At 54.2% G+C, this 19,811-nt stretch overlaps 10 protein-coding genes across 10 annotated transcripts; 3 read left to right on the top strand and 7 right to left on the bottom strand.

The window, feature by feature from the left end:
* Window positions 1–31: 31 nt before the first annotated feature.
* On the top strand, window positions 32–2,627 carry CC84DRAFT_1168958 (uncharacterized protein). The gene is made up of 6 exons (XM_018179541.1): window positions 32–390; window positions 528–560; window positions 634–748; window positions 966–1,015; window positions 1,068–2,040; window positions 2,093–2,627. The coding sequence occupies exons 1-6, from the start codon at window positions 315–317 to the stop codon at window positions 2,484–2,486; spliced, it is 1,641 nt and encodes a 546-aa protein (XP_018030443.1). The 5' UTR covers window positions 32–314; the 3' UTR covers window positions 2,487–2,627.
* A 663-nt stretch (window positions 2,628–3,290) lies between these two features.
* Window positions 3,291–5,764, bottom strand: CC84DRAFT_359196 (uncharacterized protein). The gene is made up of 5 exons (XM_018185895.1): window positions 5,435–5,764; window positions 5,315–5,372; window positions 5,102–5,261; window positions 4,805–5,051; window positions 3,291–4,746 (listed from the first exon to the last, which is right to left on the bottom strand). Exons 1-5 carry the CDS (start codon window positions 5,510–5,512, stop codon window positions 3,748–3,750), a joined length of 1,542 nt encoding a protein of 513 aa, XP_018030442.1. The 5' UTR covers window positions 5,513–5,764; the 3' UTR covers window positions 3,291–3,747.
* A 252-nt stretch (window positions 5,765–6,016) lies between these two features.
* Window positions 6,017–8,822, bottom strand: CC84DRAFT_1102981 (spindle pole body component alp6; the record flags this gene model as incomplete). The annotated part of the gene is made up of 2 exons (XM_018174990.1): window positions 6,017–8,568; window positions 8,615–8,822. The coding sequence occupies 2 exons, from the start codon at window positions 8,820–8,822 to the stop codon at window positions 6,017–6,019; spliced, it is 2,760 nt and encodes a 919-aa protein (XP_018030441.1).
* Window positions 8,823–8,961: 139 nt separating this feature from the next.
* On the bottom strand, window positions 8,962–10,190 carry CC84DRAFT_1168955 (uncharacterized protein). Its single transcript, XM_018179540.1, has 2 exons — window positions 9,460–10,190; window positions 8,962–9,298 (listed from the first exon to the last, which is right to left on the bottom strand). The coding sequence occupies exons 1-2, from the start codon at window positions 9,854–9,856 to the stop codon at window positions 9,273–9,275; spliced, it is 423 nt and encodes a 140-aa protein (XP_018030440.1). The 5' UTR covers window positions 9,857–10,190; the 3' UTR covers window positions 8,962–9,272.
* A 29-nt stretch (window positions 10,191–10,219) lies between these two features.
* CC84DRAFT_1168954 (Hydroxyisourate hydrolase) lies at window positions 10,220–11,005 on the bottom strand. Its single transcript, XM_018179539.1, has one exon. It carries the CDS (start codon window positions 10,810–10,812, stop codon window positions 10,336–10,338), a length of 477 nt encoding a protein of 158 aa, XP_018030439.1. The 5' UTR covers window positions 10,813–11,005; the 3' UTR covers window positions 10,220–10,335.
* Window positions 11,006–11,053: 48 nt separating this feature from the next.
* Window positions 11,054–11,809, top strand: CC84DRAFT_1168953 (phosphotyrosine protein phosphatases I; the record flags this gene model as incomplete). Its single annotated transcript, XM_018179538.1, has 2 exons — window positions 11,054–11,163; window positions 11,217–11,809. Coding segments are annotated over exons 1-2 (571 nt in total), but the record flags the coding sequence as incomplete, so codon positions are not given.
* Window positions 11,810–11,856: 47 nt separating this feature from the next.
* On the bottom strand, window positions 11,857–13,292 carry CC84DRAFT_1231486 (uncharacterized protein; the record flags this gene model as incomplete). The annotated part of the gene is made up of 2 exons (XM_018183725.1): window positions 11,857–13,241; window positions 13,274–13,292. 2 exons carry the CDS (start codon window positions 13,290–13,292, stop codon window positions 11,857–11,859), a joined length of 1,404 nt encoding a protein of 467 aa, XP_018030437.1.
* Window positions 13,293–14,193: 901 nt separating this feature from the next.
* On the bottom strand, window positions 14,194–14,875 carry CC84DRAFT_1168952 (uncharacterized protein). Its single transcript, XM_018179537.1, has 3 exons — window positions 14,782–14,875; window positions 14,516–14,727; window positions 14,194–14,398 (listed from the first exon to the last, which is right to left on the bottom strand). The coding sequence occupies exons 1-2, from the start codon at window positions 14,815–14,817 to the stop codon at window positions 14,557–14,559; spliced, it is 207 nt and encodes a 68-aa protein (XP_018030436.1). The 5' UTR covers window positions 14,818–14,875; the 3' UTR covers window positions 14,194–14,398; window positions 14,516–14,556.
* A 103-nt stretch (window positions 14,876–14,978) lies between these two features.
* Window positions 14,979–16,979, top strand: CC84DRAFT_1168951 (cytochrome P450). Its single transcript, XM_018179536.1, has 3 exons — window positions 14,979–15,326; window positions 15,378–16,570; window positions 16,622–16,979. Exons 1-3 carry the CDS (start codon window positions 15,273–15,275, stop codon window positions 16,875–16,877), a joined length of 1,503 nt encoding a protein of 500 aa, XP_018030435.1. The 5' UTR covers window positions 14,979–15,272; the 3' UTR covers window positions 16,878–16,979.
* A 316-nt stretch (window positions 16,980–17,295) lies between these two features.
* On the bottom strand, window positions 17,296–19,131 carry CC84DRAFT_1209759 (cytochrome P450; the record flags this gene model as incomplete). The annotated part of the gene is made up of 3 exons (XM_018182237.1): window positions 18,605–19,131; window positions 17,461–18,557; window positions 17,296–17,419 (listed from the first exon to the last, which is right to left on the bottom strand). The coding sequence occupies exons 1-3, from the start codon at window positions 18,695–18,697 to the stop codon at window positions 17,296–17,298; spliced, it is 1,314 nt and encodes a 437-aa protein (XP_018030434.1). The 5' UTR covers window positions 18,698–19,131.
* Window positions 19,132–19,811: the final 680 nt, after the last annotated feature.

Here is a 19,811-nt window from a genome sequence, read left to right as displayed (position 1 = left end):
GGCTGCTTGCCTGGTCGTTGCTGCTGCTGCTGGCGCGGTCGCGCTGGCCCTGCCACTTTTTTCTCAGAGGCGCCCTCAGCACGCACGCACCGCGACGGGTCGCATCCAGCGCAGCGCATCGCCGCCATTCGCAAAGTGCACAAGAGCTGACCTATTGTTGAACAGAAAGCACATTCTTGAGAATCGACTGCGAGTGTTGCCCCGTTGAGGCCCGGAGACGAGTTTTTGGTGAGGAGAGAAAGGGTTGGTGTTCCGCGTCAGCGTAGATCTCCCTGCGCAGTCACCTGCCCGACGTCATTCTACCACTTCAGACAATGGCTGCCGCTACAACATCATCCAGCATGTCGCCCAAGGATAACGTGAACAAGTCGCTCCCGAGCAAAGTCGAAGGTACGTCTCATCGTCGCATGCCCTCAATCATCGTTGCCACACCCTGCTGCCCTCGCCCCCAACACCTGTGCCTGTCCTCTGCACATCGCCGTTCGTCGTGGTGTCGTCATGGCAGTGACGCTGACCGCGCCTTTCAGAACCAGTGAAGGTGGAAGCCACCGACAAGCAGCGTAAGTTCCTCTCCCGTGCACGCGACTGCTGTCGCCCTCCATAAGCGACGCGCACCATGCTAACGTCTTCCAGCGGCGAACACCCAAGAGACGACCGCCTCAGACGCAAAGCCTGCCACGTCCAATGCGCCCTTGGGCCCTCCACCGAAACCGACTACCACTGGCGATACTCCAGACTACTTCAACACGTACGTGAACCCATACCCACATCCTAGGCCGTCTGCCCGGGCTTGAATCGCCGTCGCGACTTCTCCCTCAAGCTGCTCCGGCGTCTTAGAACCAAGATGCTGTGGGCTCCCAACGGGAATGATGCGCCGCTCGATTCAGAGCCTGTAAACTTCTCCGACTGGTTGATGCATTCCGCTCATCGCTGTTGCCTTTGGACTATTGCTAACATACGAATAGGGTGCACAACGCCTTTAGCGTTGAGCCCAACCCGTTCGAGGCTTCTTTCGGTATGCTCGCTGTGCTCAACATCTTTGTCGAGTCCCACTAACACCTATACAGGAGGCCAATCAGGACCAGCCGAAACCCCCGGAAAGACTGTCTTGCCCCCTGTCGCTAACATAACGTCGCCAGCGCCACTGCCAGGTATTACACCTGGTTGGCAATCACTTCGTGCGGGACCCCTGAGCCCTGCTATGCTATCAGGCCCCACGAGCCAGGCTGATTACTTCAGCGAGTCGTTTAGAGGATTTCCAACGCCTAACGAGTCTTCTCTGAGAACCGGTTTGACGCCTGGTGGGGGCGGGTCTATGTTCCCTGCGCCTAGTCCCAACACCCAAGCTATCTTCAATCTCCAGAGCACAGGCGTTACACCCGGCACGGCTGAATTCCAGCAGTCGGCTCTACGTGCCGCTGCTCAAGCCCAAGCCAATCAGAACAAGGCCATCGGCACCTCGGGTCCCACTTCGCAACCCGATACCGTCACCGCTGGAATGGATCGAAATAACTTCCCTCTGCAACAGCCTCAGCAGCGTCGTGCTCAGAACGACCCCTATGCAAATCACGACGTTAGTAACGCCGCCAATGACCTGCTATCTTTTGCAACTCAGAACGGAGGTGCTCGCAACGGCCAACAGCCCTATTCCATGCCGCCTCAACAGCAGGGTATGCATGCTGGGCATATGCCTGTTCAGCCCGTCAGCCATGATAACAGCCGCCGCAATACAAAGGGCTCTATCAACAGCATGACCGGCTCCGCCGATACTGGAGACTTTTCTGAAAGTGGCCAGAGTGAGGAAGCGAAGACTAATACTCGTTCGCGCGGTAAGAAGGGCGCTGCCAATCAAAAACAGACTGCCGGGACCAAGCGAAAAGCAGACGAACCCAAAGGAAACAGCAGGAAGAAGAGTGTTGCCGCATCTCTAGGTGATGAAGACGAAGACATGCATTCGGACGATGATATGAAGAATGAAGAAATTAATGGCAGGAAGATGACCGACGAGGAGAAGCGCAAGAACTTCCTCGAACGAAACAGGTTAGTCGCAGCTTTATGCCCGACATTAAATATCTTACTGACATGTTAACAGGGTTGCTGCACTCAAGTGTCGTCAACGTAAGAAGCAGTGGCTTGCCAATCTTCAGGCCAAGGTGGAACTGTTCAGTACAGAGAACGATGCTCTCTCGGCTACAGTTACGCAACTGCGTGAGGAGATCGTCAACCTTAAGACCCTTCTTCTTGCACACAAGGACTGCCCCGTCTCCCAGGCCCAAGGCTTACATGGCGCGGCTATGAACAACTTCCTCGGGAGCGACATGAATCACCAAAACCCGTACGGTATTGCCCAATTACAGCCCAATGGGGTGCATATGGGCATGCCTATGCAACCCAACGGCCAGATGATGAACCGGTTCGTATTCCCATCTCAACGTGGACCAGGTGCAGAGGACCAGGAAAATGCATCTTACCCACCCAAGTACTAGGATAATGGCTTACCGAACTTCCAGATAAACGCAATGGGAGTGCGTTGAGTGTGCGTTGAACATGCGACTGCGCCTTGCTGACTGCCCCAATGGCATGTCGACCAACAGCCTTACGGCCACGCTACTCCGGCACTCACGGCAACGATCATCAACCTATCACTTTGTAATCTCCAGCACCTTACCATTTCTCCCCGCTTGGACGTTCCGCCTCTCCCTGGCAATGCATGGTTGGGCGTTCGGAATTCCTTGGCGTACGTAACCTCGTCATCACTTCAAAATATCTCCCTTCGGATGGCATGGCACGCAAAACACGCGATCACGAACTATATACCTACTCGTTTCTTTAAGTAACCTACTCGTCGGTGTACATACAAAGGTGGTAACTGCTGGGCTGGCGTTATGGCGTATATATACACCGGCCATACTGAGCTCATCGGGCGGCCTGGGATCTCTTTTTGATGTTGCAAGCTCCTCGGCACTTGCATTCATTCCTTCGCGGTGTACTGGCTAGCATGCAGGGCTTTTTGTTTACTTGTTTCGGTAGGGCACACTGGGGACGGCGTGAAGCATACGCAGAAGACGTGTGCTTGCGAAGGCGGCTCCAGAGTTAGACAGCTACCTATTCATGTACGTGTACGCGATTGAATGGAATTTATCATGCAAGCTTGGTGGGGCGCCCTTCTTGCTAGCTGTGATTGAGCTTTTATCCGGAAGTTCTGGCCGTACTTCTCCAGGCTGAAAGACATACAGTGTTTCTCAAGATTGAGATTGACGGGCCGTGGATTCTCGGTGCGTATCTTGAGGGAAATCCGTGGGTTTTCACAACCTGAATGGCATCACACTTGGCTCTGGACAAGTCTACTTGGGAAGGTGATCGATGGAATAGAGATATCTGTATAACAAAAACTGTAATGAGGCATGCGGGATGGTCGTGCTTCGCCTGAGTCTAGAGTAGTGGACAAAGAAAAGAAGGGCAAGCCTGCCGTACCATGCCGAACCTCCTGATTAACATCCCGGAAAAGAGGACCCAAAGAGGGCAGGCGATTTAAGCCGGAAGAAGAGTTTCGTTTGCTCTCAGAGCATTGCCGCGCTGCCGTACTGAGTCTCGATATTCTGCGCCTTTGTGGTTGCGGGGTGGGTAAGACAGGACCACGTCGCGCTGCCTTGCGTGGTTATCGGGCGGTGGGTATGCGCAAGTAGGAGAGCTTGAGGATGTTGTGAAGAGAGTCTGTGGATATTGGACTGCGTACTCTCCAGCTGCTCAAGTTGCGGCGGGAGTGTCGGCTTCCTCGTTGCACATCTCCGTCTTGTTTGTTGGGCCGTGGACGGAGACCCGTTCCTGCTTCACATCCTGGCGTTGAGATTTCTCGTGCGATGTCTCGGGCTTGACCGACGCGCTTCTCGAGGCAGTGGAGTGGGCTTGCGGATGGGACGGCTCCCGCTTCGACTTTATGTTGTGCAGCATCGCCACGGTGACGTTGCCTCTCATCTCGAGGTTCATGGTCGGCAGCAGCTGGTTGAGCAGCGCCGTGTCCTCGCTCTCGGCGATCGCATTGGCGACGAGATCCTGCAGCACGAGCGGGGGGTCAGGGGTCCGCAGGGCTATTTTGAAGACTTCGCCGACTACGCGGGGGGAGGAGAGCAGGTCTGTGTCCGAGTGTGCGTCTGGCTCGCGGTCGTGGGATTGCTGGTGTGCGGAGCCTCGCGTGCACACGTCTAGCAGGTCTTTGAGCGTCACGCCCTCGCTTTTCGCTCGACGGAGGATGCGGCTGGTCGCGGAGGTCAGGAGGGCCATGCACTCGGCTGCGAGATGGGTGATGCCTAGTTTGTCGGCTAGAGAGTGGATGGCGTAGAGGTGCGTGACGGATGTGAAGGTAAGGGTGGACTTAGACTTGTAGAGCCACTCAACCAGGACTTCCACCGTTGCAGGATCTTCGGATGGGAGGATGATGCGTTGCTGAGCGGCGGCTTTGACGGCGCTCTTAGAGGCTTCTTCCTTCTCTAAGCCTTTGAGATCATGGAGGTACACGTCCAGGCGCTCGAGTACAGTGTAGACGGCGATGTCTTGGAGGTGGTGGAGGCGACCCTTAATGTCGTTCATGGGATGAAGTCCCTTATCGAGCTTCTTGCCGGGGGGCTTGGTCCAGAGGTCATTCTTGCAGAACACAGAATTCGTTGCTTCAGCGAGTCTCTTTGCAACGCCGGCTTGGTACATTGGAATGGGGAAGTCATTAAGAGCTTCCAGGATGAGCGCCATGGCCTGTGTTTTTCGGTCAGCAGGGCGAACCACTAAGATATGCAAGCATTTGGTGTCTTACCTTCTCCCGACATCTGTCCGTGTGTCTGATGTGTGGCGCATGAAGTTCCAGCAGGGGATACAGGGCCTTCACACGCTTTCGCAGTGCCTTGACACCCACATAGCCCTTGCGTAGTCCTTCAGCTTGGCAGAAGATCTCAATTTGTTTCTGGCTTTCGGCGGAAAGGACGAACAGGGGAATATGGTAGTGCGTTTCAAGGTCGACTCCACACTCGATGGTGATGATTATATTGGGGCTTTGAAGCATACTATGGTAAATTAGTCGGTCTTGTGGTAGTGAGAGATGAATAATACGCACTCGAGCGCGAAGTCTTGCTTGGATTCCTCTTTTGCTTTAGGATAGTCGGAATCGGATGACATCGCTTGGTGATGAGCGTGAACTCCGGCTCCGTGTAGCTGAGGCGCATTGTCCATGTTGTAGCCCTGGGACAGTGGCGTGGACAAGTGCATGTCATTTTCTGCGAAGTGCTTGTCAGTCATGATGTGTTTAGTATCTCATGATGCAGCTCACCGGACTCAGCTTTAGTTGGCACCTCGATACGACGACGTTTCGCGAGCGGTACGGATTCCTTTACAATGGAGGTTAGTACAGTGCCTATTCTCCACGATTGCCTACTACCAACGGACTCACCTCGCTGGTTGTTGATTGAGAAGTCGCGTTGCGCTCGTTGGAGATCATGGTGACGTTACTGGTGAGCAGGGACTTCATGGATCGTTGTCTGTTGGAGGATTGAGGAGGAGACCTCGGGGTGGTGGTTGGAAAAGAAGTACTCTAATCGAGCTGCGCGTTATAGTAAAAGAAACCTAAGCCAGCCCGCGGTAGGCCAAACCCCGCGACGTGAGACAATTTGAAGCGGGGACGGCAGGAAAGAGAAGGCTGTCGACGAGCGCTTAGTTGGGGTTTCAAGGGTGGGTAAGAAAGTGAGAGAGATAGAGAGAGAGAGAGCGAGAGATTAATTGAAAAGAGCAACAGCGAAATAGAGTGGACTAAGTGGCAGAGTGAACGAAGAATCAAGGGTATCTTATAACAGTTTCCGCCTTCCTCTCCCGATGTGGCCAAAGTTCACGAAATGCTTTATGGATGCATGAGCAGAAGCCCCGTGCCAAACTAAGATAGCCCAATAATTGCATTCGGTAAATGCATGTACAGTATCGTGTGGGCGCCTCAACGCTTTGTTCGCATGTGTCGATCGGGTGCGTTTCTCTACTAATGTCAAGAGGTACTTTTTCCACCGCTAGCCTTCGGTGCAGCCGCAGAGGGAGTCTCCTTCTCCTTTTCCCGCTTCTTTTCCCGCCTATGGCTATGCCGCCTCTTCGGTTGGTACACATCGTTGAAATTCATCACCATGGCCAACCAGCGCATGTCATGATCAGGCTGATGTATCAAGTCTCCCAAAAGGATCGTAATCCTTGCGCGGAAATCTTTGATCAAGTGTGCTAGTCGCTTGCGTAGGGCAGGAAGAACGTCGTCTTCACTAGCACCAGCGTCGCCGATCTTGAGCAGAGGCGGTGGAAAGGGAGAACCGGCATCTGAACGTGAGGCGCGTTTGTTTGCAAACGGATCAGGTGAGGATGTGTCTCTGTCGGTCAGACCCCAGTGGCCTGCTGCTGTGCGCGTTTCGACTCTCGCGGCTTGCTCCTGGATCCGAGTAAATTCGGCGACAGAGAATGAATAGAGACCGTCAACGGCATCTTTGTATGCGAGCATCGTCTTCAGGAGCTCATGGAGCTGTCCTGTGAAATCTGTGCTTTGGCTTCCTAATAGACCTTTCCGTGTAATGCTATTCAAGTACTTGGCATGTGCTTCTATCATGTCGTCGAGCGTACTCTCTGGCTTGTGCAAAGCTTCCTGGAGCTCATTCCACGATGCTTCTATGACTTCGAAAAGAATGTAGTATTGCAGCTGATCGATGAAATGGACCATCTCTGCAATACCACAGCGGACCTTTTTCCAGTCTGAACCGACCTTGTCAGATACTGTGCCCAGCACGCCCCGAGCACCGGTCATGCAGCGTCGCCACGTTGAGCCCAAGGCAAACTCGACGCGTTTGACGCGCCACAGGAAGTTGAATACTTTGAGATACTGCTTCGAGCCAAAGGGCGTAACAATTACATCCACAGGCGCGTCTATCTTGTATTCGAGCGTGAAGACGTCCCAGCCGATTTCGCCATGGGAGAGCTCCAGCATGCGAGAATCGAGTCGACGCAATACATCGGGCGAATCAAACTGTGCGTTGGAATTCCGCACGGCGTGCTCCAGTTGTGCCGTTAGTGTATGTCTGTACTGCGTATTCGCGGGACGATCAAGGTTTGCCGACAAGGATTCCATTAGGACTGCGATGAAATCTCCGGCGCCAAGAAGTAGGTATTTCTTTAGCGCTTGTAGATGCTCAAACAATTTGAACTTGTTCGCCATCAAATCGATTAACCGGGCCATTGTAGTCTTGTATGCATCGCCAATTGACTGCTCCAGGTTGGCCGTGTCGCCATAGTGCAGCTCTTTGGATGCCTCCTTTGAATAGGTGTCCACCCACGCTGCATCTCCACAGCCGTAACGAATGAAATTGAGGGTCTTTCCTATCAAGAAGACTTTGTTTGCAAATTCTTGCGTGATGATGGTTGGTATCATGTTGTCGTTTAGCTTGTACTTGTCTTCCCAGACGCTGGTCGCACCTCCCTTGCCTTCGTTGCTGTTGGCTAACGCTGCTTCATTGATCTCCTCTTCGCTCTGCTCGTAAACGAAAAATTCGCCAAATGGGTCTGCAAGCTCGCCGTCGTAGATCCATTGTCGCAACATGTCGTAAAACGGGCGTGTAACATGCGATAGCAGTCGCTCAGCAAATGCTCCAACGTAAGGATCGCCGTGAGAAAGAGAGAATGAGTGTATGAGTGATATGAGAGCGCCGCCCTTCTTTCGTTTGGATTCTTCCACCATCAGGCTCATCAGGCGAAGTCCTTGGGTGGCTTCACGAGTCCATATGACGCAGCGCTTGAGCGTCACACCAGCCTTTCCAATGCCATGATGCGGTTGCGCTTCGTCCAGCTGTGCTAGGGCCCTCCGAATTTGGCCTTCCAAGGTGGCGACGAGGCCTAGATACGACCTCAGCTCTTTCCCTAGTGCCGAGCGGAAACTCTGTCCGACCAGTCCACCTTCGGTCGACTCGACGAATTCTGAAAGCCCGCGATATAGCAGAGAGGGTTCGGCCAGGGTGTGAAGCAGGCTCACGAGAGGCACTGGTAGAGACGGCGGTAGTTTGATGACGGTGGACGACGAGAAGGCGAGATTGGTGGACGATAGGCCCTGCAGCGTGAAGGGCAAGTCTCGCAGAAGCGCAGGCTCAGTTGGGCCTTCTGTCCCGTCTGCTTGCTCCCCGTCGCCAAGGCGCTCTGGTGCCGAGTCTTGTATCCGCCGTTCGCGCTGTCTTTCTGGCCTTTCTGACCTTGCTACCGCGGCCGAACGAACCGCGGCCGCCTTGATCATTTCGTCGGGACCTCCTTCGTTGACAGGTAACTGCGAGAGACCGGGCCGTGCGAAGGCGTCGCGGAACGCTGGGCTGCCACTGGTGGCTTCATGCCGCGGGGGGGTGCCAGGCTCACGGAGACGACCACGGCGCTCGGAGGCTTCGGGTGCTCGCGGTATGCCGGAGAGCTCGTGGAGGAAATAGAGCATGCGCCATTTCTGGTCGAGCACCGGCTGCGACACCAGCCGGGACAGGAGGTTGTTGAAGCGTGCGCTCTTCTGCGCTCCGCCCGCGTCGGACAGCACTGCGCAAAGTTAGCCAACAGCCTGACACGCATGACGCGTCCTCACATCGTCGGTCGATCTGGCTGGCGACGTGGTTGATGTCGGCGACAAGGTGCACGTCGCCCGCCTCGCTGAGCTCCCTGTAGGCGTGGTCGTAGGCGACATCGTAGCGCTCGTTGGCCACCTCCTCGTCCTCGTCGGGAAATTCGGGCACAATGCGGACGAGCAGCTCGTTCAACGCGTGTTCGACGCGTTCCCGGTTGAAGGAGGCCATCACGACGCGTCCATGTCGAGTGTTTCTGCCCATGTTTGGGCTGCCCAGTCACGGGCGCGGGGTACCGACGGAGCGGGCCCGTGCACCAATCGCTCCTGCTGTACTTTCCATGCCGCAGACTGCACTTTGACGCCCCTCCGCCATCTACGTTCTTTGCTAGCATCGTCGGCCGACGGAAACAACACATAGTCGACATTGTCTGCGCAGACTAGCACAAAACCTCGTAGGAGCTGTTTGTTCCTCAGATTGTAGTGACTTGCCCACCGTGAATAACCTCCAGGATGCCTTGGAAGACTCTACCGACGCCGATTTGTACCTCTCGTGCATCGAATCGACTCTTGATCCCGCTCAAGGCGCGATCGTACCTTTGATTTATGCGTTGTCAGCTCCCAGCCAGGTCTGAAGCCACGCGGCGTGGTGGCTTTCGACAAGAGATGTCCAACAGCTACATTAAGAAGAGCCTATGCTCAAGGTGGGTACGTCTGACGAGTTTACTGTTCACGACAGGATCAACATTCACATCATCATTTTCTCACTTCTATCCCTCGCTGGTCTCTATTTGCGTCGTTTTCTCCACTTGCCTGCATGCCATCGATTTCGCTTCAGAGTAACGCGTTTGCTCACGGATAACGCCCAGACAGCCATGGGGAAACAAGGACGGGGCCGAGGACGAGGCCGAGATGGACATACCCAGGATCAGCAAAGGAACAATCAGGATAGAGGCAATTTTCGAGGACAGCCCAGCCGATACAACCCAGGTAGGCAACGGGAAATAAAGCCACATAATAAGCAGCATCCAAATCAGAAGTATACGCGGAATCAAAGGCATCCAAGGTACTAGTACGATCAAAATCAGAATCATTACTCGGGCCGGAATCATCAGTTCGACCAACACGAGGATCATGACCAACGTCGAAACCAAGTGCAGAAGACCATTCAGTGTGGCAGATGTGAGAAAATCGGTCACACCGAAAGCGCCTGCATGGCCAAAGAGATTCTGTCCTACAGCTGCTGCCCCTGTGGATACGTTCCATTACCTGTCTCAATGCCCGCACGAGGCGACCCGTCCACGCGCGACGATGAGAAGGCCCGGAATGAGGGCAAGTTCTGTACGTGGTGCAAAGAGACGCGTGACGGTCGACACACGTTTGACGAATGCCACGAAGCAATTGAGTTCAGGCGGGATCTTCGCCGTATCCAGCGCAATGCCTATGACGCCCTGGAATTCTGTTGAAGTATTCTCGGTAATGTGCGATACGGCGTGGACCAACACTCTCGGCGAGGGGGCGGGCAAAGGGTACTTTGTCCGTGCAGATGGATCTTGGCACCCGAACCAGTGTCATTGTCTCTTGGCTGGTTGGGCAGCGGGGAGCGATTGGGTGGGAGGGTGGATGGACGGGCAATCGAATTGTGTAGAAAGATCATACCAGGCTGGCTGGAAGGATCGAATCATTAGCATGAAAAATATATCCTGATACATTCGCTACCATCTCCTCACACTTCCAATCCTCACCTACGACCCCCTGTACGTCGTATAGCCAAACGGACTCAACAACACCGGCACATGATAATGCTCCCCTTTCCCCCCATCCCTCACCACGAACTTGATCTCGACTTCGGGAAAAAACGTCTTGACCCCCCTCTCCCCAAAATAGCTCTCCGTATCAAACGTCAAGCTATACTTCTGGTCGCCCGCCCTCTTGAAGATGACATCGAGCCCGTCCGCGCTGAAGGGTGATGATGGTGTCCAGGACGTCACGCGGCCGTCGGCGTTGGTGGTCCCGCTGAAGGTGAGGCCGGACGCGGAGAGGGAGGACGGCGGGTTGTGCAGGGTCAGGGTGACGGGGATGGAGGAGGCGGGGCGGCCGAGCGAGGTGTCGAGGACGTGGCAGGTGATTGGGGGTTTCTTTTCGGTGGACATGGTGGGTGGCGAGACGTGGGCGGATACGGCGTCGAGACGTTGCGCTGCTGTGGAGGACGGGGTGGGCATGCGGGTATTGTGAGGCGGTTGGTGTTTGTGTGGAAGCTTTAGGAGGAAATTGGGTGTCTGGGGAGCGCGGACTGGGAAGCTGGGGTTTGTCGCGAGAGGAAAATGTAGTTGTGTGGGCAGCGGTTGGAAGAGTGTACATGTATGTAGCGGTCGGAGGAGCTCAGGGTAGCTACGTCGGCGTGCCCCGCCACACCTGCGGGCCGCGCCGACAACACTTCGCCCGCCGCGCGCACCGCCATCCCAATCTCCTCCACGCGCATTCCACAATGACGAACGGAGACAGGTGCGCGCCCCCGGCCCAGCGCTCGGCCGCCCCCGTGTCCGTCCTCTTCGTCTGTCTCGGCAACATCTGTACGAGCACCGCACCCCACCAGACCACAACGTACGGTCGCTGATCCAAGCAGGCCGCTCCACCATGTCCGAAGGCGTCTTCCAAAGCCTCACACGCCCCCCGCATGCGCAGCCGCATGCCCTCATCCGAGACATCGACTCCTGCGGCACAGGCGCCTACCATGTCGGCGACGGTCCGGACTCGCGCACCATGCAGACCCTCCGCAACAAGGGCATAACGCGCTACACGCACGCGGCGCGCAAGTTCAGGGCTAGCGCAGACTTCGCCAACTTCGACTACATACTCGCCATGGACGACAGCAATCTCGCAGACCTGCTGGAGCTGCGCGCGCGCGAGGTGAAGCGGCGGGGCGGTGAGGAGGAAGGCGTGGGCAGGGTGATGCTGTTTGGGGAGTTTGGGGGGAAGATGAGGAGGGGAGGGAGGGGAGAGGAGGTCCAAGACCCGTATTATGGAGGCAAGGAGGGGTTCGAGGTGGCGTATGAGCAGGCGGTCAGGTTTTCGAGGGCGTTTCTGGAGAGGTTGGAGAACGGGGAGCTGAGTTGAGTCGATTCGCGATTGTGCATGGCATGGGATGGTGAAGCGAGTGAGCGGCTAGCGACGTTGTGATACCCCGGATAGACATGAATGCACGGCGTTGTAGACGGCTTGTATCGCGAGGACTGCATTGGACTCGGTCAACAGACGTGACTCCCTCATGAATCAAAAACCGGCCCCATGGCAGGCACGCCCCTGCACCTGAGCCCATACACCACCCTCCTCGTGGTCTTCTCATTGCTCAGCACAAACACCGCCTCGGCCCGCAACGCGCGAAACAGCGCATATCCCACGCGCACAAGATCCGGCCGCCCCATCGCATCCGTGTCCAGGACCAACGCGCCCGGATCCGCGGCGTACACGGCGGCGACCAGCTCCGCGCCGTAGGTCGCCGCCGGCGAGCGCGTGCTCCAGACCAGCCGGACGAACTGGGCTGCGGGGCGGGCAAGCAGCGAGGAGAGGCAGGGCCCGATGCCGGAGCCCGTGGTGATGAGGAGGACGCGGGGGAAGAGCGTTGTCAGGGAGAGGACGCCGGGGACGGGGGTGGTCTTGACCCAGAGGCGGAGTTCTGGTGCTCGTGGTCCCCCGTTTGTGGGCTGGTGGGTCGGCTGCCCGCTCGTAATGGCTTGGGCGTGGCAGATGAGGGCGCGGGTCCAGTCGCCTGCGTCGGAGACGAGGATGGAGCCTTCCAGATGCGAGTCTTGGGTGCTGGTGGGAGGTGTGGGGAACGTGGCGAATGGGTGCCACTCTTTTAGTGGGTGGGTAGAGATCGAGAGGCAGGAGAATTTGTGGACGGGGCGGACGAAGCGCAGGCGTACAGCGTGGGGTGAAAGCACCGTGGGATGGAAGACCCAGGTGCGGAGCGTGAGCCAGGGGTGTACGACCAGAACGGTGATGCAGGTGAGGTTCCAGGATGTGGGTGTGTGAAGCAGTGTCTCTAGAAATTGACCTGGCGGAGTGGTTTGGTTGACGAAGAGCAGGAGCTGTGTCCAGAAAAGAGAGATGGAGGCCCAGCCTAAGAAGCGATGTGTGATTTCAAAGATGTTGTGGTGCGTTCTCCGGAAGCCTGGCAGGGCAAAGACAATGATCAGTGCCAAAGTCGCCAGGATTGTCCAAGTAGTCATTAGAAGCTGAACGGAATATAGTCCTTGTTTGACCATCTGGGTTGTCAACACAATGCTGTAACCGATCCACCATACCATTCCTACCATGGCAGCTCCACTATGGATCCCTCCATAACAGTAGCATCTCGCGATCCACCTCCTCACTGCGAGCGGTACACGCCATGGAACAATCCAGGCTAACCGGAAAATGCCATTGATGAAAAGATCCTGCCTGACGAGGATAGCGATCAAGATATTAGTTGACGCAGCTGTTGCTAGTGTGTCAAGACTGACGATCGTCTGGTGAAGGATGATGTAGAGGCCTATCAGGTTGAGCAAGACCAGGAACGTGAATAGGCGACGATAGACCGTGAGACATGTGAATCGTAGGTATCGAACAGTAGACCAATACTGTTTCTCGGGTAACGATGCGGAGCCGTCTTCTCCCTTTCGTATAGCATATAGCGAATACGTGCCGTTGCTGTGGTCATATTCCGTATTGACCCAAGACCGTCCGGTCTGCACGAGTGCTTTCTCAAGGTTGTTGGGATCCTGAAAAGCTGAGCTGAGCTCTTTTGAATCGAGATTATGCGGCGATGGGAATTTTGGCAGTGACGATGAGGGCTGCCCAACGGGCGTTGTTAAGGCTCGTGTATAATGCATAGTCACCAACCCCGCTAGTAGGTCGCTTTGAAACTCAGGTAGATAACAGCGAATAGACGAGTTGACGTGCAAAGATGACTACTAGTATTTTTTTTTTAGTAAAGTTCGGGCAAAGAAACATTCGGAAGACCGCACAGAGTAAAGCCGACCATATATAGCCACACTGCGTCGAGACTCGGAATATCATGCTACACGCCGCACTCTCCACGTGGAATGCGGACTTGGAAGACACAACATTAGCTTTACATGCCGTATTGCTAGACATCTCAGGCTAGCCATGTTATTTCCTCATTGGGTCGTTGCAGGACCGATATGACGTGCAGGACCTTCACTTGGCGATGTACGTTCTGTGACTGATGGTTTCGACCTTCCTGAGAACGTTCGAGAGGACCATTTCGCTCGCTCATCGGACAAGGACTATTGATGCTTTCGGAAATAGACGCTTGTTGGCTGTTTCATGTTGGTCGTAGAAGAGCATTCCAGGGAGCTCGCTTGAGTCGTTGTTTTAAATGACCAGAAACGGCAACCCGCTACCAGATCGGGTGGAACGGTCAGGCAGTCAGAGATGAATTGACAAGACGATGTCTTCGAGATGGGTAAATCAGCTAGGAGAATGTAGTACAGATAGCGTGGTCAGTAGTGATCAGCGGCGATGCGGATGCACGCGATAGATCTAGCCGCTATCTCAAGTTTATGGTATGGTGTGTTCTGCAAGGAGGGCTCTTTTGGATCCGTAGTGCCTCAATTTGATGCAGGGATATCAGTTTGTCAAGAGCGAGCAACAGATAATGGTTGCGGTTGACCCGATGTAAGTACTGGTCACGAAGTCCCGGATGCGCAGGCGACATTTTAATTCAGAAACCCCCACCTCCATAACAACCATGTAGGCTGACTATGAGCATACCTCGCAATCAATCCCGATGGTTTTGAGGACCTGGGCGTGTTAATGCGGGTAGCTCGTTTGGTGTAAGACATCTGGAGGCCACGCTCTAAAGGGCTGCTCGACCCGGTAGTCGGAATCTGTGAGGTGTCGTTCCAACGTGGTACATACCAGAAAAGGCCATAAAAAATTTCTAGGGTGGTACAAGCTTCCTAGACATGTTGCTCCAGGCTAGACACGATTCTAGCTTTTCCATTTAGGTCAGAGTGGTCGATTCCCAGGGCGGCCGACTGGGAAGCAGTGTAAGGGCGGTGGGTACAGTGGAGGTCGTGGCGAGATCGTAGATGAAGATGTGCTGGCGGCGGTGGCTCATCAACAAGAATCTGGATGCAATGGGTTACCCTTGGTTAGGCAATACGCATGTCAGTTGTACTGACTTCTGTCAATATTGTAGCACGCTCAAGCGCCGTCATGATCCCGATGCGAGGTATGCAGGTGGTTGCCGTTTCTCAAATCTCTACCCCACGGCAGGACGCTACTGGTAGTCTGCTAGGTCAACTTCCGGCCCGCCCCTTCCCGTACTGTACGTTCTAGTTTCCCCCACTTTCCGTAGCTCGTCAGTCCTCTTCGATCTCTTAGCTCCACAGCGCGTCTACCTCAGTAGTATGTCTTTTCGGGAAAGATACTCCACCCCGCAAACACTGGACTCACATCCGTTAGGTGACTCGGATGCCGCGGGGAGCGTAGCCAATGTGGGACGAGAGTTATCCTCCGATCCCGAGATAATCCTCATTGGGCACAGTCGCTTTCGGATGCATTTATTCACCGCGTCCACTATATTACACAGAACCTCTTGCTTTAGCACAAGCCGCACTCTTTATCTGATTGTACATGTTCTCGGGAAGTTTCATACACAAGAGCCGACACGATGTTCTCTCCCGTGCTGATACTTCTGTTGGCCATCGCTGCATTCTTCCTCAAAGTGCGTCAAACATGACTCGATGATTCACTGATCGCTGATACAAGCCCATAGAGCCTTATTAGAGGCGTGAGATCGCCCTTAGCACATATACCAGGCCCATGGCATACACGGTTCACCAACATCTCCCTTCGCATCGCCACCATCAAGGGCCGTAGAATTCACCATGTTGAGAGCCTCCACCAGAGATATGGACCCATCGTTCGCTTATCACCAACGCAGCTCGATGTCTCTGAGCTGTCCGCCTTTTCCCAGATTCATCGCATTGGCAGCCATTTTCACAAGTCGCCGTGGTATGAGAGTACGCATAGGGGCAGGAAGCCGGGCATCTTTGCCATGCAAGATCCGGGCCAGCATGCGCAAAGACGACGTCTATTTGCCAGAGCGTTTAGCTACACCAGTATATCCACGCATTGGGAGGCTGTTATTCGTGAGAAAGTTTCTCTAGCCGTCCAGCGGATCAGGGAATCCGCCATCGAAGGCGGTAGAGATCAATCTATGGCCACAAATGACATCTCGAGCATGAATCCCAGCCATGGTGCTGATGTCCTGAAGTGGTGGACGTTGATGGCTACAGACGTCATTGCACACCTTTCTTTTGGCGAAAGCTTCCAGATGCTGGAGCTTGGACAGCAGACTGCATACATTGATGCTCTGCAGAGTGCTAACTTGAGCAGTGTACTACGAAGTGAAGCGCCACTTGTATGGCATATTGCATATTGGGTCCCTTTTGGCAAGCTCCACGCTATCACACAGGCGGAAAAGGTGGTCTTGAAATATGGCGCCAGGGCCATCCAGAACATGAGACGAGAAGGTGGAGGAATCAAGAATCTCTTTGGCCAGATGGAGGCAGCGGCCGAAAAGGACGATGGAAGCATCACAGATGACGAGATCGAGACTGAGGCGGGCAATCTGATCGTCGCAGGTAGCGATACAACCGCAGTAACCCTCACATATTTGGTATGGGCGGTCCTGAAGCAGCCTGCTCTGCAGAAGGAGCTTGAGGCTGAGGTCGCGAAGTTGAGCGACGCTCTCCGTCTGGAGGAGCTCATCCAAAACATGCCTCTGTTGAACAGTGTCATGGAAGAGACGCTAAGGTTATATGGTGCTGCACCGGGTGCCTTGCCTAGGTCTGTACCTAAAGAAGGTGCAGTATTTGGAGGCTACCAAATCCCCGGAGGAGTCGAGGTTAGCACGCAGGCATACACCATCCACAGGCATCCAGATCTATGGACTGATCCTTTGAGGTACGCAGTCATTTTTGCAGCCACGAATCTGCTTGCGACTAACCAGATCAGTTTCAACGGCTACCGGTTCTTAGATAAGTCCACCATGACCTCTGCGCAGAAGACCGCAATGCACCCTTTCGGCGCTGGCTCCAGATCCTGCATTGGGCTGCATCTGGCATGGATGGAACTGAGGTTAGGAGCAGCCATGTTCTTTCGAGACTGCCGAGGCGCACGACTTGCACCATGCATGACGGATGAGATGATGGAAGTCGACAACCGCTTTTTGATCTCGCCGAAGGGCCACTGCTGTTTCATTGTACTGTAACATGAAGTTGAATGGAGTACATGTCTACGGGTGGTAGCAAAACAAGTGTTGGAACCTCTACAGTATCTAAATTGGACTACCTTTTTTTCTTTTGGCACTGCTTTCTCTTATCTCCTCATCTCATGTGATTTGGAAGTATGATCAGTGCAATGAACGTCTGCGCAAAGCCACATTGAGAGGACGCTTGTCCTTCAAGGAAATCAGTATGAATATGACCAACATTTTCGGACCACTTACCCAGAGTATGTACGTGTTTTGCTCCCCCCAGTCCCATCTGTCATTTTCGTCTGCCAAACGCATATCGAACGTGAACAGCAGCCTCGCTAAAGTTACACGCAATTCCGCATAAGCAAGCTTCATTCCAATGCAGGCATGTCGACCCATCTGGAACGGCTGCAATGAAGAGAAGTTATCGTCCTCAGACTTCGGACCGAGAAAGCGTTCGGGCAGGAACGAATTCGGGTGGTGAAAGTTGCGCTCCTGGCGGTTTGCCGGGTATTGATTGTAAGCCACGTATGTCTATGATTGTTGTGAGAGATAGACTGAGGAGCATCCATATATACTTACACCTTCTGGCACCCACCGACCGCAGACTGTGTCGCCTCCCTTGGGTACCAATCTTGGAACACCAATGACGGCAGGGGGTGCAATTCGCAAGCTTTCGTTGATGACAGCATTAAGATAAGGCAGACTCCCTGTGGAAGCGATCTTAATCTCGCTCTCGGTCGCAAATGTGGACCGTATCTCCTCTGTTACTCGATGCAGCGCACCACGGTTCTGTAGTAAGTGTCTCGTGATCGCGCATAATGCGCTTGCAGTGGTCTCTGCGCCGGCGAATATGATGATAGTCATATTTATCGCCCATTCTCCTTCTGATAGAACATCTTTGGAGTCGGCATAGTTCTTCGCTGGGGTGACCCAGTCTGGTCGCTCTACTTTTGAAGATAATCTCTTCTTGGCCATAGCTGCACTCATCTCGCGATGCGCAATATGTCGTTGTCGAATGTGCTTCGGAATCACGTAGCGTAAAAGCTTGTCGACAGGTCGGTACAGATTGACCGATGCTATGAGGGATAGGCCTTTGCCGAAGTCCTGCGCGATCTCCACCCAAGGATGCGCTTTCCCAGTTGAGAGGCACCCGAAGGATTCTCCAAAAGAAAGGTCTCCTGAAATGTCAAACATTAAAAAAACAAACCATTGAGATAGATCAACAGTCTTCTTTGTCCATTGCTGCCCTGAACTGCGAGCTCTGAGCTGGCCAATGAATCTATCAATGTAGTTTTCGATGACGGGTGACTGATCCCGTAAACTCTTCTCAGAGAACGAGTTGGCAAACGCTCGTTTTTGTCGAGCATGTGCCTCTTCGCTGTATCCCATCATTGAGTGTGGCTCATCAGGAGACATCTTCCTAAACCAGGTGCGATTGCGCTCGAATGGCTGGTGGCCAGGACGATTACCGTAGATGTCTTTCCATGCGGCAGCATCGGCATAGGAAAGTTCATTGGGTGCGATGCGAACGATAGGTCCATACTTGTCATGGAATACCTTCAGTCGCCGGTGCATGTCACCGCTGTGTACCGCGACGACATAGGGAAAGCGGAAAGCTCCCCAGAGCAGTGGTCCTGGATATTGTCGGAGAGGATGAATGAAAGCATTATAGATGCCGTATAAGATTCCCAACTAACGCGTTCAGTGATGACGGTTTGATTGCCTCCAGCTGCACTTACTGTTAACAGAGATAACAAGGTGACCCCGCCTAAGACAATCCCTTGCGATACCACTTCCCACCTCGAAAAAGCGTCCGAGATGACCTTGCTCATATTTGTGGGAACATCCGAAAGTACCGCCGATGACAGGAATAGCTCAAGGCATTATTGTTGTTGACAGCGTGGTACGACAGAGGGTCCCCCAACCCGAGGTTGGCCGTTGTTGCCCCTCAGTGATCTGCTGGCCTTGGAATTTAGCGCAAATGTGAGTTCCACGTTCACCCCCCTCTTCTCTTCGTTTCTCCCCTAGACAGACGCGGACCGCACAAGTTGAAACGTCTTCATGTCAGAGAGCCGTGCATGACCACGCTTCTGGATCGCTCCCTAGGAAAAAGAACAGAACGCAAGCACAGGCTAGACTAAGAATTGAGAGCACGACTCAGTCGCAAGCAAACAGGTGGAGTCTACGAAACGTTTGCCTCCTGCTTTAATGGTACATCTCGTCGGGCCGCCACGGCGGGTTGCCGTCGTCGCCGGGCAGGGGTCACATGAACTCGAGACAGTAGTGCAGCTCACCGAGGTGTCGCGAGTGCGCATTCGGCCGGCTAGGGGCCGTCTCAATAGACCTGGAGTCGAAGTGAACCCAAAGCATCCTTTCAAAGTCCAACATACGGGGTGCATCTATGATTCTGGTTCCTGTATCAGATGCTGCCGTCACGACCCTGAAACTACTCGCTTAAGTTTTGACACAAGCTTGAACCCTCCTCCACTGGTTCAAGTTTCGAAACACCCCGCGTGCCGTCGCCGCGATATCAAAACGAAACTTGGACTGAATATTGAGAACGGCTGTCCTAGGCGCAAGGCCCGCCATGTCTGCGCTATACACGATGAGTAGTGCGGCCGGGGCGTTTTCAATATCCACTAAATCCCTCGAAATGGCAGGCGATAGCGCTTGGGCTCATTTCCTCAGGCCATACATGCAGCCCGCGAAAAGGCTAATGGTTCCTTCTTCGACTACCTCCATTCAATATTAGCTACGGAACGCACTGGTCCGACATCACGTTTGTGCATGCATTATGAGACAACCAACTCGTCGGATTCTGCAATCAACACGAGCAATCTCATCGGTCTGCGTCTGCCAGATTCCAGGTTGTCGTCAGTAAATGAGAGCTCAGACGGCATCATCTCTCAGGTGCTGCAACAAGAGTGGAGAATCCACCGAAGGATG

Source organism: Paraphaeosphaeria sporulosa (genome assembly GCF_001642045.1).
Source record: "Paraphaeosphaeria sporulosa strain AP3s5-JAC2a unplaced genomic scaffold CC84scaffold_13, whole genome shotgun sequence".
Classification (NCBI taxonomy): Eukaryota; Fungi; Ascomycota; class Dothideomycetes; order Pleosporales; family Didymosphaeriaceae; genus Paraphaeosphaeria; species Paraphaeosphaeria sporulosa.
Note: the sequence above shows the minus strand (reverse complement) of the source record. Positions and strands in the feature narration are given on the sequence as shown.